The 15,181-nt window shown below is 35.8% G+C and overlaps 2 protein-coding genes across 2 annotated transcripts; one reads left to right on the top strand and one right to left on the bottom strand.

Annotated features, from left to right (window-relative positions):
* Window positions 1–909: 909 nt before the first annotated feature.
* Window positions 910–6,297, bottom strand: CREG (Cellular Repressor of E1A-stimulated Genes). The gene is made up of 5 exons (XM_018510159.1): window positions 5,932–6,297; window positions 4,375–4,529; window positions 2,343–2,462; window positions 1,634–1,709; window positions 910–1,247 (listed from the first exon to the last, which is right to left on the bottom strand). Exons 1-5 carry the CDS (start codon window positions 6,200–6,202, stop codon window positions 1,081–1,083), a joined length of 789 nt encoding a protein of 262 aa, XP_018365661.1. The 5' UTR covers window positions 6,203–6,297; the 3' UTR covers window positions 910–1,080.
* Window positions 6,298–8,285: 1,988 nt separating this feature from the next.
* On the top strand, window positions 8,286–14,830 carry LOC108762932 (uncharacterized). The gene is made up of 2 exons (XM_018510201.1): window positions 8,286–8,558; window positions 10,557–14,830. Exon 2 carries the CDS (start codon window positions 10,573–10,575, stop codon window positions 14,467–14,469), a length of 3,897 nt encoding a protein of 1,298 aa, XP_018365703.1. The 5' UTR covers window positions 8,286–8,558; window positions 10,557–10,572; the 3' UTR covers window positions 14,470–14,830.
* The last annotated feature ends 351 nt before the right edge of the window (window positions 14,831–15,181 follow it).

The following is a 15,181-nucleotide window of genomic DNA, read 5'->3' as shown; positions in this document are numbered from 1 at the left end:
GTAATGGGAGAGAGAATGAGAGGGGGATTGGCCGTCTCCCACGGTCCCTCTCTCTCATTATTGTCGACCACATTTAATACACTACTAAAGATACGCAGTCCATTCTCTGTGCCCAGATCCTCATACGAGCAACAGCGCTCTGACACCGAACGCTGATTGGTAAAAAACGGACGATAGGAGTAAATTTTACCCCCACAACCGACTTTTCATCAATCTGCGTTCGGTGTCAAAGCGCTATTGCCTGTATGAGGATCCGGGTTATGTCTTTGGTGGAATCAAATCACCACTTTACGCATGCGTACAACGTAATAGCGAACGTCACAAATCACGTGACTATTCTCGAATCACGGCACTTGTATTTTAGAGTCTTTATTTGAATAGGAAAAAGAAAGAATATACACACGAGTGAGTTTACGGAAAGCGATAAAGATTTTTTTAAAATATTTATGATGAGACATCTCAGCAATTTCACACAAATAATTATACGAAAATATATCTATATATCATACGCAAAAAATGATGCGAATAAAAAACAGATTAATATAGCGTTTTCGGCCCGGCCAGGTTGCACCAACTTGGATTAGATTAATGGCTCTTTATCATGCTCTTTTATTAGTAGAGCGGGTGACGTCAACCCGGAAAGATTAATCCAACCAAGGTTGGTGCAAACCCGATCGGACCGAAAATGCTATAATAAGTTAAGTTTTAAAAAATAGAACCTTTATTTTATATAATAATACTTGTAATTGTCCTTCCGATCAGAATAGGGTGCAGATATAATAATAATAATAATAATAATAAGATTTCATCAATTGAATAAAAGAATGAAATAATTCGTTGAATTACATATATATGTTAATTTATTACTGTACATACATATAAGTAAATCACCGCAAATATTAATTAAATTTGTAATAAACTGAAATTCAGTAATACGAATAGTTTTTACATAAATTCTTACATTAGATATATAAAAATATTAATCAGTTTTTAAAATTTCTTTTTAGAGAAGACCCAATATTGAGCTTCGGGGATTCGAATTGTCAGGATCTTATCAGATTCTGATAGAAAGTACTCTTATCAAATAGCAGATTTATTAAAAATAATTTTTTTACGGCGCAAACCAGAATTTTGCAGGATAGTCGGTGTGTTTAAGTAATCATCAACGGAAATGTATTTCGGTCCACCGAAAGTGTCCAATAAGGCGATTGTCGATATGTCCAATTCGGCGAGAAAGAATTTGTGATCTGCGCAAACAAATGGTGCAACATAAGTGTATTTTTATAAATGTAGATCAATTTTAATCTTGGGTTAATTTACTCTATATCTTTTTTTTAATTCTTATAACTAGAAGAAGATAAAAAGTAGAAGTTAAAAAAAGTATAATTTATAAATGAGATTAATAAAGTTAATCTACATGGTAGAAATGGACATCAATAATAATCGTATAAAACAATAAAAATAAAATTCTTTAGGTGATATATGGAGAAACTATTGGCTGCATTCCACTTGGCGCTCGCAATGTTTTTGAAATTAATCATTTCACTTTTGTTGTTTATCAAATATTAAACAAGCACAAATGTGCTCGCAAATGTTGCAAAAGCCAAGTGAAATGTACCATTTATAATTTTACCTGCAGGCATATTGCGTAGTTTTGGGTGACGACCGAAAAATAATTGCTCCACGACTTCGTGAGTCTCATTTTTCACCTGTTAAAACATTGAATATGTTAGCGACAAATGGAAAAATACAAAAATAACGCACAATACAGGATGTCTCATAAGTTTTGGCCAATCGCTTTTATGTAGATAGGACAGACTAAACTGAGTCGAAAAATCCTTTACACCATTTTGCAATTTTCGTAATAGTTAACAAAATATTAAATACTAAAAATTTCCAGATATTGGTTTTGAATAATTTTTTACTCAAATTCTATCAACTTTACAGAAAAACTACAAGAGACAAATATCATTTATTTTCTTCTTATAGAACTCTAAGAATTTTTTCAGAATTTTTTATTAACTTTTTAGTACTGCATTTTCTTATTTTTACTAACATGAGAAAATACGGTATTAAAAAATTCTGAAAAAATTCTCAGAACTTTATGAGAAAAAAATAAATAATTTTTGTCTCTTGCAATTTTTCTGTAAAGTTTATAGTATTTGAGTAAAAAATTATTCAAGACTAATATTTGGTAATTTTTAGTAATTAATATCTTTTAACTATTGCAAAAATTGCAAAATGATAGAGTACTTTTCGATTCAGTTCAGTCCGCTCTATCTATACAAAAGCAATTGGCTAAAACTTACGGGACATTCTATATAAATGCATGATTTACTGACCGCTTTAATCTTTCCAGTTAAAAGGACTCTTGCGCATCGTGGGTCCATCGGATCATAGCCTTTATTCTTGCAATAGTCTCCTTGAGCTAATGATACGAACACAGTCGCGCGATGATCTTTCTGTAACGATCGTGAGTATATATATTGACATGATATAATTATAATCAAAATTTAGATAAGACAGATGAGTTAGAGTTACTTAAAAATTTTTGATATTTTATATCAGTTAAAAAGAACTTGATATCTTTTTCAGTTTGATAATGAAAAATAATCGTTATCGTGTCACGTTTCGAATTAAATAATTATATAATTTAATTTGTTTTCAAATCAAAAAGCAAAATTCTATATAATTAAAGCTATGATTTATCTCGTGATAAGACAATTAAAATTTTTTAAATACAACTTGTATGATAAGACAGTAATCAAAATATTTTTTAATTGTACACAACATGCATGATATCGAAACGTGACATGATAGCGATTATTTTTTACATTTTGTAAATTATATTTGTGGAAATATAATCAAATATTAAATCTGATTATTTCAAGCTAGAAAAGATGTCAAGTATTTTTTAATTGATAAAAAATATCAGTATACGCAATAAACTCTGGTAATATTTTCTGACATTTGTACAATGTAATTAAAAAAATTGTTGTTAAAATAATTTTGATATCATGCACGTATATCCTCTCTAATTAAAAAAAATTTATTATTAACTTATCAAGAGAAAATGTAATTATTAGATATAATTATTAATAGGATGTGTCTTCTGCATCACATTTTAATAGAATTATTGTATTACCCTTTACATTTTTCAATCTCTATAAACTCTTTGTAAATGATTTAGATAGTATAAAATGTGCAGTACAATGTATGTAATGTATAACGTATATATAGTACAATGGCTGTATTTCAAAATATACTGCGTTGAAAATCTACAGATTACGTTACTATACATTTTCGGCATTGGTAGTGAATTTTGGAACACAGCCAGTGCATAATATATATGTGACGGCCAATAATTGGATTCCAGTATTGGAACGTATTTAAATAAAAGTATCTAGATACAGTATCTAGATACTTAATTCAGTTAAGAGCCACTTCGACCAATTCCGATTAATTTTAATTAATGATTAGTCCATTGGAATTGACCAATTGCATCTGTCGTAAGCGAAGTGATAAATACGATTTGCTAATCCCAATAGCCTAATTGTTGATTAAAGTTAATAGTCGGAGTTGGTCGAAGTGGTCCTACAATACTCGTTTCCATCAATCTAGATTAACTTTAATCTCAGTTCAACTTATTCTTCATCTTTTTCTAATTTTTAGAACTAGAAAAAGACGAAGAGTAAGTTGAACCGAGATTAAAGTTAATTTATATTGGTGGAAATAGGCATAAATGTATTATCTAAATCTTTATAGGTGGAAATACCTGGGTACTTTTTTGTATGGTACCTTTTAAATTTATTATAGATACGAGATATTTATTTATACATTTTACATATCATTATACTAGAAACTTAATTTTTGATTGTTATATAAATTATCGTTTTTCTCTCATTTTTAACTTTGCGCAACAAGTGCTTTTATTTGCTTCACCGCCTAAATAAGATTTAGTTCTTAGTATTTAGTAAATGGTGACCAATAACGATTAAAGAACTTCATAAGCAGAGAGTGATCATGTGATGTGGTAAAAAGTACGTGGCAAAAATCTAATTTTTTAATCTATAAACAAATTATATATTACATCAACAATTGAAAAATAAATAAATAAAATTTGTTTACGCAGCTATTATTTGCCTTTTTTTATGTTTTTTCTCTTTTTTTTGTTAGAAGTACCTAAAAAGTGTCTAAATTTTTCAGATGCTCTTATATGCTGTACGTGTATCTACCCAGATAACTTTTTAAAAATATATATATCTATATACTCATATATATAAATACTTTTTCCATGCAATATCTATATTTGTACCTCAATACTTTTCAAACGATATTTGTTCCAACACGCCATATAACACTATTAATACTTACAACAAGATCTTGAGCAGTATAGTCCAAAGGGGTGAGATACATGTATGGTATTCCAGTACCGCCTCCAATAGGTCCATCAGCGATGGAGACCAAATTTGCAACGGGAAAGCTTGGAATATCCTTTCTTGTGCTTATCGTCGCTACGGCCCCCCAATCTACCAATGCATAGATCCATATAATACTGAATGCGTATAAATAGGTACGTTAATGGTACATAAAGTGCTTAATCATTTTTATAAAACACATATCCCTTTTCTAGGCAACAAATTACAATACTGATCTTTTCAGATGAATTTGAATAAACGGAAAAATTTGTAATTTCTTTGTTCTCTTCTGAAAATAACATTCTTATATTTACGACTGTACAAGAACAAGAGACAGTAGAAGAAAAAAGTATATATCATCATGTGACATTTAAAAATACGTAATTTTAAAATCAAGTACTGATTTGGAACAATCCGTTATTTACTTGTTTTAATTACATAATTTCATCATGTAACGTTGTAACATGATTTCTTTCAGTAGGGGAAGCATTTTTGTCGTGTTTGTATTTGACGGTGACTCGAGTTATTTATTAGTTGATACCAAATCAAATATGTCTGGCGTGAGGCCAAAATATCAGTATTCTGTTGAAATAAGTAGCAAATAGCTGTATAAGTATATATATTTTATCTACAAGATGTGTACGAGTGAAACGCGATAATTTAATATAACGTGTTGCTTAAAGTGCGTTTTTTATCTTAATTACTTCCATTTTTCGATGATTATCTCGGTACGCATATCGTGATAAAATGATACAAATTGCGTATAATTGTGTAAATATTGTAAATGAATGCAAATTGTGAACAATTATCCATAATTTCCATTCATTTACAATATTTACATATTTAACTGCAAATGAGATATCGAATAAAAACTGTTTGCACGCGTTAATAAGAACATTTTAAACAGATTATTGCTCTCTTATAAACAGATATATTTTATATTAATGAAAAATTGTAGATGTATATCAGCATATATTCTTTGTGTGTGTGTATGTGTGTGTTAATATATATTTTATATAAATATGTATCAGAATGCCAGCTTATATAATTCCTAATGATAACCTTTTATACATTTTACATAATTGTCAAACTTGAGTAAATTAATGTTTATCTTTTAACAAAGTCAAGTTAAAATTACTGATCTATAAAATTAACTTAGTTACTTTAAAAGTTGCATGAAAAAACAACTTAGTCAAAAGTTTCATTAAGATCGATCAAATTAGCTGAAAATGAAAATGTAATATTTAAAAATTAGATTAAAATCTAAATGATAAAATAATTTGAATTATCAAGTAAATTTAATATTTTATTTGTTATAAAAAATAAGTGTTTTACAAAATAAGTAGTTAAAATCAATAGTTAATATATTTAAAATTAACCAAGTTAAGTTAAAAATTATTAACTTTTTAACTTTATTAACTTTTAACTAATTAATTACTTTATTAAATAACTGTCATTTTATTAATGTGAAAACTTATTATTTGGTAGGTGCTAATGCTATCACGTTGATTACCAGCTTGATTAACGATGTATCTTGCCATTGCGGCCGGTGTTGGTGAATTTTGTAAAGTCCGAGTACGACCTCTCAGCTGAACCTCTCGATCATCGTCGAACCCAATTGAACGCGTCGGAAACTCGACAGGTTTGTATAACTCATCCTTTGTCTTACTCGTCTCAACGTTCTCTTGAATTTTGTTCCAGAATGTATCCTTCACTTCATTTAAGTTGCGTGCTTCGCTTAGTAGAACGCATAGAGCGATGATGATCGCGATTCGCGACATCATGATATGCGTTATGTATATTTCACGATGCGTAAGCAAGACTATGCTCAGCGCTATTTCTCTCAAATAAGGTGAAGCTCGAGAGCAAGTGCGCCTTACAAGTGGTTAATGCTGACTGCGCGCGCTTTACAAACTTCGCGATAAATAACGAGACTAATGATGACTGATTTTTGCGACTTGCGCGGTGAGAACGGATTCAACAAATCAGATTTGAGCGCAAGCTCGTATCATTGTCACGTACATTCAGCAAATTGCTACGTGACGTGACAAAGTTTGAAAAAGATATCTATGATATTTAATCTTTTCATAATATCGCGTTATATAAATATATATTTTTAAGCTATCGATATCATGAAAAAGGACCTAGACATATCGAGCAGAAATCGACCTTAATCTGCATTTGATGCGTCTGGATGTTATCTTCTTCGTTACGACTCGAGTCTTCGTGAAGTAAAATCCCTATAAATTTTTTAACTCCGGATATCATTATGATTGATGATAGATTGATAACGCATTTCGTTGTTTTTCAGGAAAGGTGAATGAATCGTTCCTCCGACAGTTTCATAAAATTTTAGAAGACCGTTTGTGGTGCCTGGTTGTGGTGCAAGGTCGAAGAAACTGGTACGCCGGCCGCGGCAAGGCACTCTGCTCGATGTGGGTCGTCGTCTAACTGTTCTACGTACCGTTTCTCCGCCCCTGACTCTGTATATCCTTCGACAGCAGCAGCAACAGCGAACGGACAGCTACACGATGATATCCGTGTACCCCACGCTATACATTACATCGTACGGTAATGTTAGCGGCAATACGATCGTGATAGCACGCCCTTCTTATGCCTTCTTCATCAGAGAATATCTCCCTTATTGTTATTGAAAATTTTTGGAAACTACCCAGACAGCACAGAATATTTATGATAAATATTTATTAATATTCATTTTTTGAAATGTTATACAGATATTTTATACATATTTTATATAAAGCTTTATTCGAAATATTATTAAAATATAGACTAAATATTTTTTGCAATATAAATATAAATAAATATTTCTAATAAGTATTTTTTATTTGGATTATAATGTCTCATTAAGTATTTTTATAGCATTCACTATAACTATTCTAATAAGTATTTCATAATATTTATAATAAATATTTATAATCTATGCAATCTAAAACCACAAAAAAATATTTACAAAATATTTAAAATATATTTTATAAATATTTCTAAATATTTTATAAATATTGTGTGCTGTCTGGGTAATTGTCATTACTACACGCGAAATTTTTTATTGCAGCCCTATAGGCTGGATATTTTGTTACATTCAAACGCGAATATTCTTCCTGTAGGCGCATAATATTATTTAATATTTTAAGCACATTCTTAGAATACTAAATGTACATTTAATATATAGGGAGAATATTCGTTTGAATTTAACAAAATATTCTTAAACTGTACTTTAAATAAAATATTTTTCTCTTGAGTCGTTCATATCTGGATAAATTTTCGTCACTTGTACAAGTATAGAAAAATTATTAAGTAATTATTCTTACGTATACTTTAACGTCTTTACAAAATATTTGTAAGGTTTTGTATTAAAAAAAAAAGAAAGGATAGAGACCATTATTTAATCAAATGCTCATAGCATTGTTATTATTCCAAAGAAAAGAAATGAGTAAGACACGAATGACCCGATCGTGACTTAAAGAGTTCGCCGTTGTATACGATTTAATATATACCTTTTAACGTCATAAAGATAGAGCTTTGTAAAAACGTTTGATAGAAAGTGTATATTGAATGAAGAGCGTTCGTTCGTGTTATCTTCGTGACATCCGCCTTTTACGCATTTTGTAAGTAAATGCAGATTTCCGTTATCCTTTTATCTTATTGGATACCACGCCGGGTTTTAGCTATCGCCTCTCTGTAATCATTCGCTTCCTCGTTTCTTCTTTACCTCGCGGATGGCCGCGGCATTCTCCTACTCTTTGGGTCATTTGGAGCGAGATCTTCCTCCACCGCGTGTCCTCTTGCCATCTCTTCGCCCTCCTGCTACCGTCCTGACGACAAGACTGTTCAGTCGTTATACGACCTTCATCCAGGGTTACATTTCTTTCCCGCGGCTCTGACTTATCGTTTTTTACCCACGTTGATTGCATCCACGGAAGAAGCGATTTTTCAACAAAATCACATATTGCACAAACTTACGCGATTGCTTAAACAACTATGTTTGATTAAACATCAGATGTTACATCGAAAAGTGTGTGGATAAATTAGTGAACAATCACAAAAGCAGGAATTGCGAGAAGCTGAAGGGTGGCCTCGACCCGTCCGTGACCCTATATACTGTTCTTCCACGTAATCGAGGTATAACAACTGCTCTTTTGTGAAAAATTATTTGTTACATTTACTAATTAACAGTAAAACGTTTTTCAATGCAATATTTGTGCGATAAATTCGTCAAGTGACTAAATCTATCAGTAAAACTGAATAGGGACCTGTAGAATCTTTCATTAGTACGTTAATGAATAATTTATGTTTTTAATTCTCTGTTTGGATTAAAGTTAAAATATTTAACAGGTACTGAATCATAATACGAATTAAATAAATTTATCATTTAGGAAAAAGATACTAATTGGTATCCTCGAGATTTACGCATGCATATTATTTACATGCTTCGCGAATAAGCCACCCTAAATCGAAAACGAAATGATCATGTGCGAAAAACATGATTGTGATTCTAGAGGTTCACGTGCGAAACTGAAATTACACAATTCGAGGACAAAACCCCGAAACAAAGTGGGTCATACTGACCAACATCACCTGGCGCGTCCTATTCACCATGCCAGAAAATACCGAGACACCGGGTCACGACCATGAACGTTGTTACAATCCGTGTTATGAATAGTGAACGGCATTAGACGATTTTAACGGGCGAATACATGTTACTATGCAACGTTATTCGACCTGGATATTAAGAATGAATTACACATTTTTCAAAGTAATGAAAAAAATTACAGATTGTTCTAGATCACATTTATAATGAAAATAATACAAAGAATTTATCGATGATTTAGAACTTGAATAAAAAATTATTTCAATTTGCATTAAGAAGTAATATTTTTTGCTTTAAATTTATTGGAAATGTATTATAAATTATATGTATAAAAATGTATTATCAAATAATGATAAAAAATCTCAATTTTTACATAAGTACTTTTAAATAGTTTAAATATTTAAGATGATTTATATAAAGTTTCATTACAATGCAGAGATTAGTTATTCTATAAATAAACAATATTTATTTGTTTATTTACATAACAATAAAACTTTAAAATATTTTGAATACTTAGAAACTTATACAAAAAATTGAGATTTTTATTATCTTTTCAAAATTTTACATATTACAGTAACAAAAAATAAAAAATAAAATAAATAAATTATAAAAATGCATTGTTGAATAAAAATCGAATATTATAAAAACTACTTTTGTATGTATATAGTTTATTTAAAGTATAAATAAAGTATACAGTATTAACCTATTTATATAAGAATTGGTATATAAATACATTCTTAAAACTATATACTAACAAAATGATAGATTATCAGATTCATAGAAATTAGGAGGAAACAAAACGGATTCGTACGGGAAGCGTGTAGAAAGAGAAAAGAAAAAGACGGTACGATGCCGGAAGACGAGGAGAGAAGCTACTAAAACCCGTTATACATTGAAACGGAATTCCACTTGACGTAATATAGTCTACTGTCTTATACGTTACAAATTTATCGGAACGTTTATGTTGACACGCGAATTTGCATTTATCCCGTATATAAATCCTTACCAAATTTAGCTCATGAATTTACCACCTAGCTATTTATCTTGTACGCAATCGATCGAACGGAACTTGTTCGAAATAACGGCCTTGCATTTATAATTAAAGTCTCATTTGGCATTACTATGTTACGCCGTAAGACACATGACGCGCGTTTACAGTAATATTTCCGGAATCATTCACAGTTTACTATATCTAACAAACTAAGCTATTAACTGCACTGCAGTACACATGTTCCATAGATAAACGTATGTAAGTGGAACACAAATTTAATTATGTCGCAATGTTTAATCATACTGGATGTAGGTCGTATGTTTTTTAAATGCATTTTTTTTCACTGATGTGAAACGCAATACCCGCATTTGAAATTAAGATAAGAATTACCATCGCTTAAATACTAGTACGACACGAAATGCTGGCGTGAGAAAACAAGAATAAATTAATGAAAAGGAAAGCTTATAGATATTGTATTGCACAGATATTGTGAACTATTTATCATGCCACCGGATTGATCATAAGCACGATTTTCCAGGCATCATATGTGAGAGATGCGGAGACGCCTGTGGATGCTCCTCGCCCTTCTGGTATGTGTGTCAGGTGAATACCTGATGGGCGGCCACTTGGACAACAATGCGGGGTCAACGACTCGGTCCGGTAAAATCGACAGCTCTTCCGTATTGGGACGTAAAACACGTCTGGACGACCTTGACCTGGATCTCGTTGCAGCAGAGAGCACCGTTGTTGCTGGCACTGAGACTTCAACTGGTGACGACGGTGTTCTACGTTACCATATCCCGCCTTTCGCCTTCAATGGCGGCAAACCGTTCTCTCTGGAAAAGGATCCGATAACCGGTAAGATCGACTTCGAGAAGGCACCGCCTGTCAAAGCTCTCAACTACACCGGTCGTTATCGCGAGCGAGAAGATAAAGAGAGCAAAGACGGTGATGATAACAGGGGTGCTGAGGGGAGTGTGTACCCAAGGCAGGAAAAGATAAGGAATAAGGATAGGAACGGCCCGAACGAGATCACGCCTAACTTTCACGATTTCAACTTACCCGTTCATTATTCTTCGGACAAATATGGAAATGATAAGTACCCGTTGATCTCGAGCTCGTACGCGAATACGAAGGTACAGAGCGGTACCAATAGTTACAGCACGTACAATCATAGACATTCGGAGAGCGATCTATATGTACATCCCGTCAAAAGCTATCCATCGACAAAAACGAGCACGTACAGAACTACGACTGTCAACGATCTTAAAACGAAAGAGATAAGCACTACGAGTCCTTTAACGACTTTCGCATCGCTGATCACGACAAACTCTGCGCTTTCTACGTCAACCAAAGCACCCGTTATAACTACGTGGAAGCCGTTTAATTCTGCGATCACATTTCATTCAATCAACCGTTTTGAGGCGGAAAATGAGAAGAATCTTTTACCAATAGAAAAGCTGCATGCTTCCACTCACACGGGATCTCATCGAAATTCAAGCGACGTTTCGACAAAGTCTCCAAGTGAGGGGACAACGGATAAGGCGCCGGTCACTAGTCGTTACAAGGATCAATCGAATCTTGACAATTTGGTAGTCCACGAAACGAAACCGCAAAATGAAGAACATAAAGAGTCGTACGATATCTACGATGAATCAAACGGTGAAAGTGCCGACAACAATGAAGACAACTATTCCTATAATTTATGGTTAGATTTATTAAAGGAAGATGACACGTCGACACCATCTACGACCACTTCCAGTACAACGACGTCGACGACGACTGCAAGCATCATCATGACGTCGACGGTTCCCAAGTCATCAGCAGAAACCACGACGTCGACTACGGTTGCGCCTTTGCGTTCCGTATCGTCGACGCTACCGACGAACCAAAAAGACGTATCTGCAAACAAACCATTGGTATTGCACCATCCGATTAGCCCATCTTCGTCCTTCAACAGATACAGACCGAATCCGATAATCAAATATAATAATGAACTAAATAGAATAGGAGCGCCAGTGATAGAGAGCACGAGTAATATCCTGATACCACCGGATCAAAATATGGTGGCTTTTGTTCTGGGAAATCGCCAGAACGTCGACGGTGGTCATTACTCGGTCGGAACAGTCGTTGGAGAAAATCCTTACGGTGGCTCGTCCGAGACCAATATACTCTGGTCGGTTGGTAACGATCCACATAATCCCTCGAAGGAAGTCAAACACGAGCACTTGCCTATTTCCGTTACCGAATTGAATCCCGACCGCGTTACGCAGAAGTGGTCCAGTCCTAGTCCTCTGAAAAGCAGCAATGAAATCAGCCCGACAAGACCTCAAAGTCCTCTTCTTGCCGTCACGGTAATTCAAGATACGAAGAATACAAGCAAGGATTCCGGCTACGTAATTTTCCCGGAAGAAGAACAAACGAAGAACAAAAATACATTAAAGGAAGAGCACACTTTGATAATAAATGAAGCGGATGGCAGCATTCACGAGTTACCGCCTAAAATAACATTGACAATGTCGACGTCAATGAATAAAACGAAATTCAATCCTCCCGCGAACGTCGCCGGAAATATGCCACAGCTCGCCGAGGATCTGATGCCACCCGCAGAGAGCACCAGACCGCCGTCAAATTATTATTATTATCAGTTTGAGCCGCCGAGGCCGAATCAGGTGAGGCCACAGAGATTACCCTTGCCGTCGCGCATCAAGCCGCACCTGGGTCCAGTACCTCCGATGGACGTGGGAGTAAGGAAACGTCCATATCCGGCGGATACGAAGTTGCCTAACATTCTACCCCAGTTCCGACCTAACGCGAAAGCGTCGCATGGTCATCGTAGTCCGGATGTAATAGGAACAATGCAGGCCGGGCAAAGTGTATCCACGAGGATCAGACAGCCGTTGCCGGTTCATCCGTCACGAAGACCTCTGCCGCTACCACCACTCTCGCATCTTCAGCGCTTGAATCCACCACCACCACCGATCCACGCGGTCAAACTGGCCTTCACGCCGACTTCGAAGGTGGACGGTGCTATCCTACCTCACGAGATGGACCCGGCGATACGAAGACTCCGTCCCCTGGTACTGCCCGGGATACCTAATTCCATATCGCGCCCGGAGGAAAACGCGCCGTCGAATAGATTGCTCCCTCATGGTGGCGATGGCGAGGGCGGTGAAAGCAGAAATGAGGATCGGGGTAAGAGCGAGATTGCGGACGAACGCGAGAGTGAGGGTCCGGAAAAATATCCGGAGGAACCGCCAATGACACCGCCTAGACCGCCGTTGTTCCCAAAGCGCAGAACGGCGGATCCACCACGCGTCACGACCCTACAGATGATACAGCATCATGGTGAATTCGGCGACGAGGGTGATGAGGCTCAACTGGCGCAACCCGTGGAACCTGTGCTCGCGCACGAAGCGGAGCGCAGAAAATCGGACAATCACGATCCGTCGGAAATACCAGAACAACCCGTGTACGTGGTGTACCCGGTCAACACCGCGGTCAACATACACTCGGACGATTCCAATGAGAAAGACGGCAGCGTCGTCGTGGGTACGCGAGGCCCTCAGCGACCGCTACCGCCTGATACTCTGCTGCAAAACGAACAGGATGATACGCATACCGTCTACAGTGGCAGACCAGTTGCCTTGGACTTCCCCTATCCGTTAGAACGGCCCGATCCATCGTCCGTCTTTCCCGTCGGTGTGAAGGAGACACCTGTGCTGATACCCAACGAACAGCGGCAGCAACAACAACAGCAGGCTTCCGCCGCGATCGCGAACGAGCAAGAGAACGAGAAAAACGATGCGGTGAATGTGATCCCATATTTACAGGACTTCTCACCATATCGAAAGAAGAACGATGCAGCGATCTCTGTGACGTTGCACCGCATACCACCGGTCGCGACGTCGTCGTCGAGCTTAATGTCAAGCGCATCGACGTCGACCTCAACGCCGATCGCTTATGTTTACACACCGACGCACGCGCCATATCCGGCACATCTTGATAAAGAACTCGATGTCGATGATGATGCTGCCGCAAGCATCGACGCGAAGCAAACAGAGTTACTGCCTTCGCAGCAGCCGTCCAGCTCTTCCAGCTCAGCACCGGCACCGCAAAACTTCATGGCTCCTTTCGTGGCTAGTATGAGCGCCGAAACGCCCAGCAAGAATGGTTGGAGTGTCGTCGTCGTCGAACCACCCGCAGGAGCGGAGAAGAAATCGGATAGTGATAGCGACGAGGAGAAACCTGCCGACTCGGAGAACGACATGCAGACCGAGAGGAATGAGTTCGATGCTGATAATTTTAAGCCGCAGCTCTTCGGTGGTTTCAAGCCGCTCTACGAGTTTCCCTCGGAGGACGTGGAGCGTCAAGACGTCGCCGATATGGACACCGAGACAAACATGCCCAGGCACTCCAAAGAAATGTTGCCTGTACCTGATAGAGGATAACTTTTAAAGAATATTGGCCACTTCATTTCTTTTCTCTTGAGTTTTGCTCTCGGACATTTCGCTCGCACTCATTATTACTCTTCTCGCGTATATGTAAACGAAAACGTTGGCGAAAGCGAAAACGAAAGGGAAACGTATGCGCGTAGCAAAGAGAATGAAGAGCGAATGTCTCTGCGCGCTGCTCGATGAAAAGATTCTTCGCGATAGAGTTAACTCGAACAGTAGAAGACTGTACTTTATTTTCATTCCGCTTAATATATAAGAACGTCGCGATATAAAATAATATATGATTTATGCAATGACTAGCATTTGTTAAGCTACGCTCTGCGGTAGCATTAACATCAGCTAAGTATCGAAGTACATAGAAAATATTGATGCACGTATCGCTAAGTATCGAAAGTATTAAAACGTTGAATAAAAATATTAATATAAGTTTTTTATGGACAATACTTTTGTAATGTTTATATTTATTAAGTATTCCCATTATATACATAAAAAATCCAAAAATTAAACCTTACACTTTCTCACATCATTTCTTGCTTATATTATTACATCGCAAAATTTTATGTTTAAAAAAGTCAGTTATATATATTATTTACATATATATATACATTTAATGTATTCAGTATATTTTTATGTAAAGACATTTCTTTTCTTATGCAAACGTGTGAAGATTAAATAGTCTAAAACTTATTCTGAATTTTTGGAAAGG

The sequence above is a fragment of the Trachymyrmex cornetzi genome, unplaced genomic scaffold (genome assembly GCF_001594075.2).
Source record: "Trachymyrmex cornetzi isolate Tcor2-1 unplaced genomic scaffold, Tcor1.1 scaffold325, whole genome shotgun sequence".
In the NCBI taxonomy this organism is placed as follows: domain Eukaryota; kingdom Metazoa; phylum Arthropoda; class Insecta; order Hymenoptera; family Formicidae; genus Trachymyrmex; species Trachymyrmex cornetzi.
Note: the sequence above shows the minus strand (reverse complement) of the source record. Positions and strands in the feature narration are given on the sequence as shown.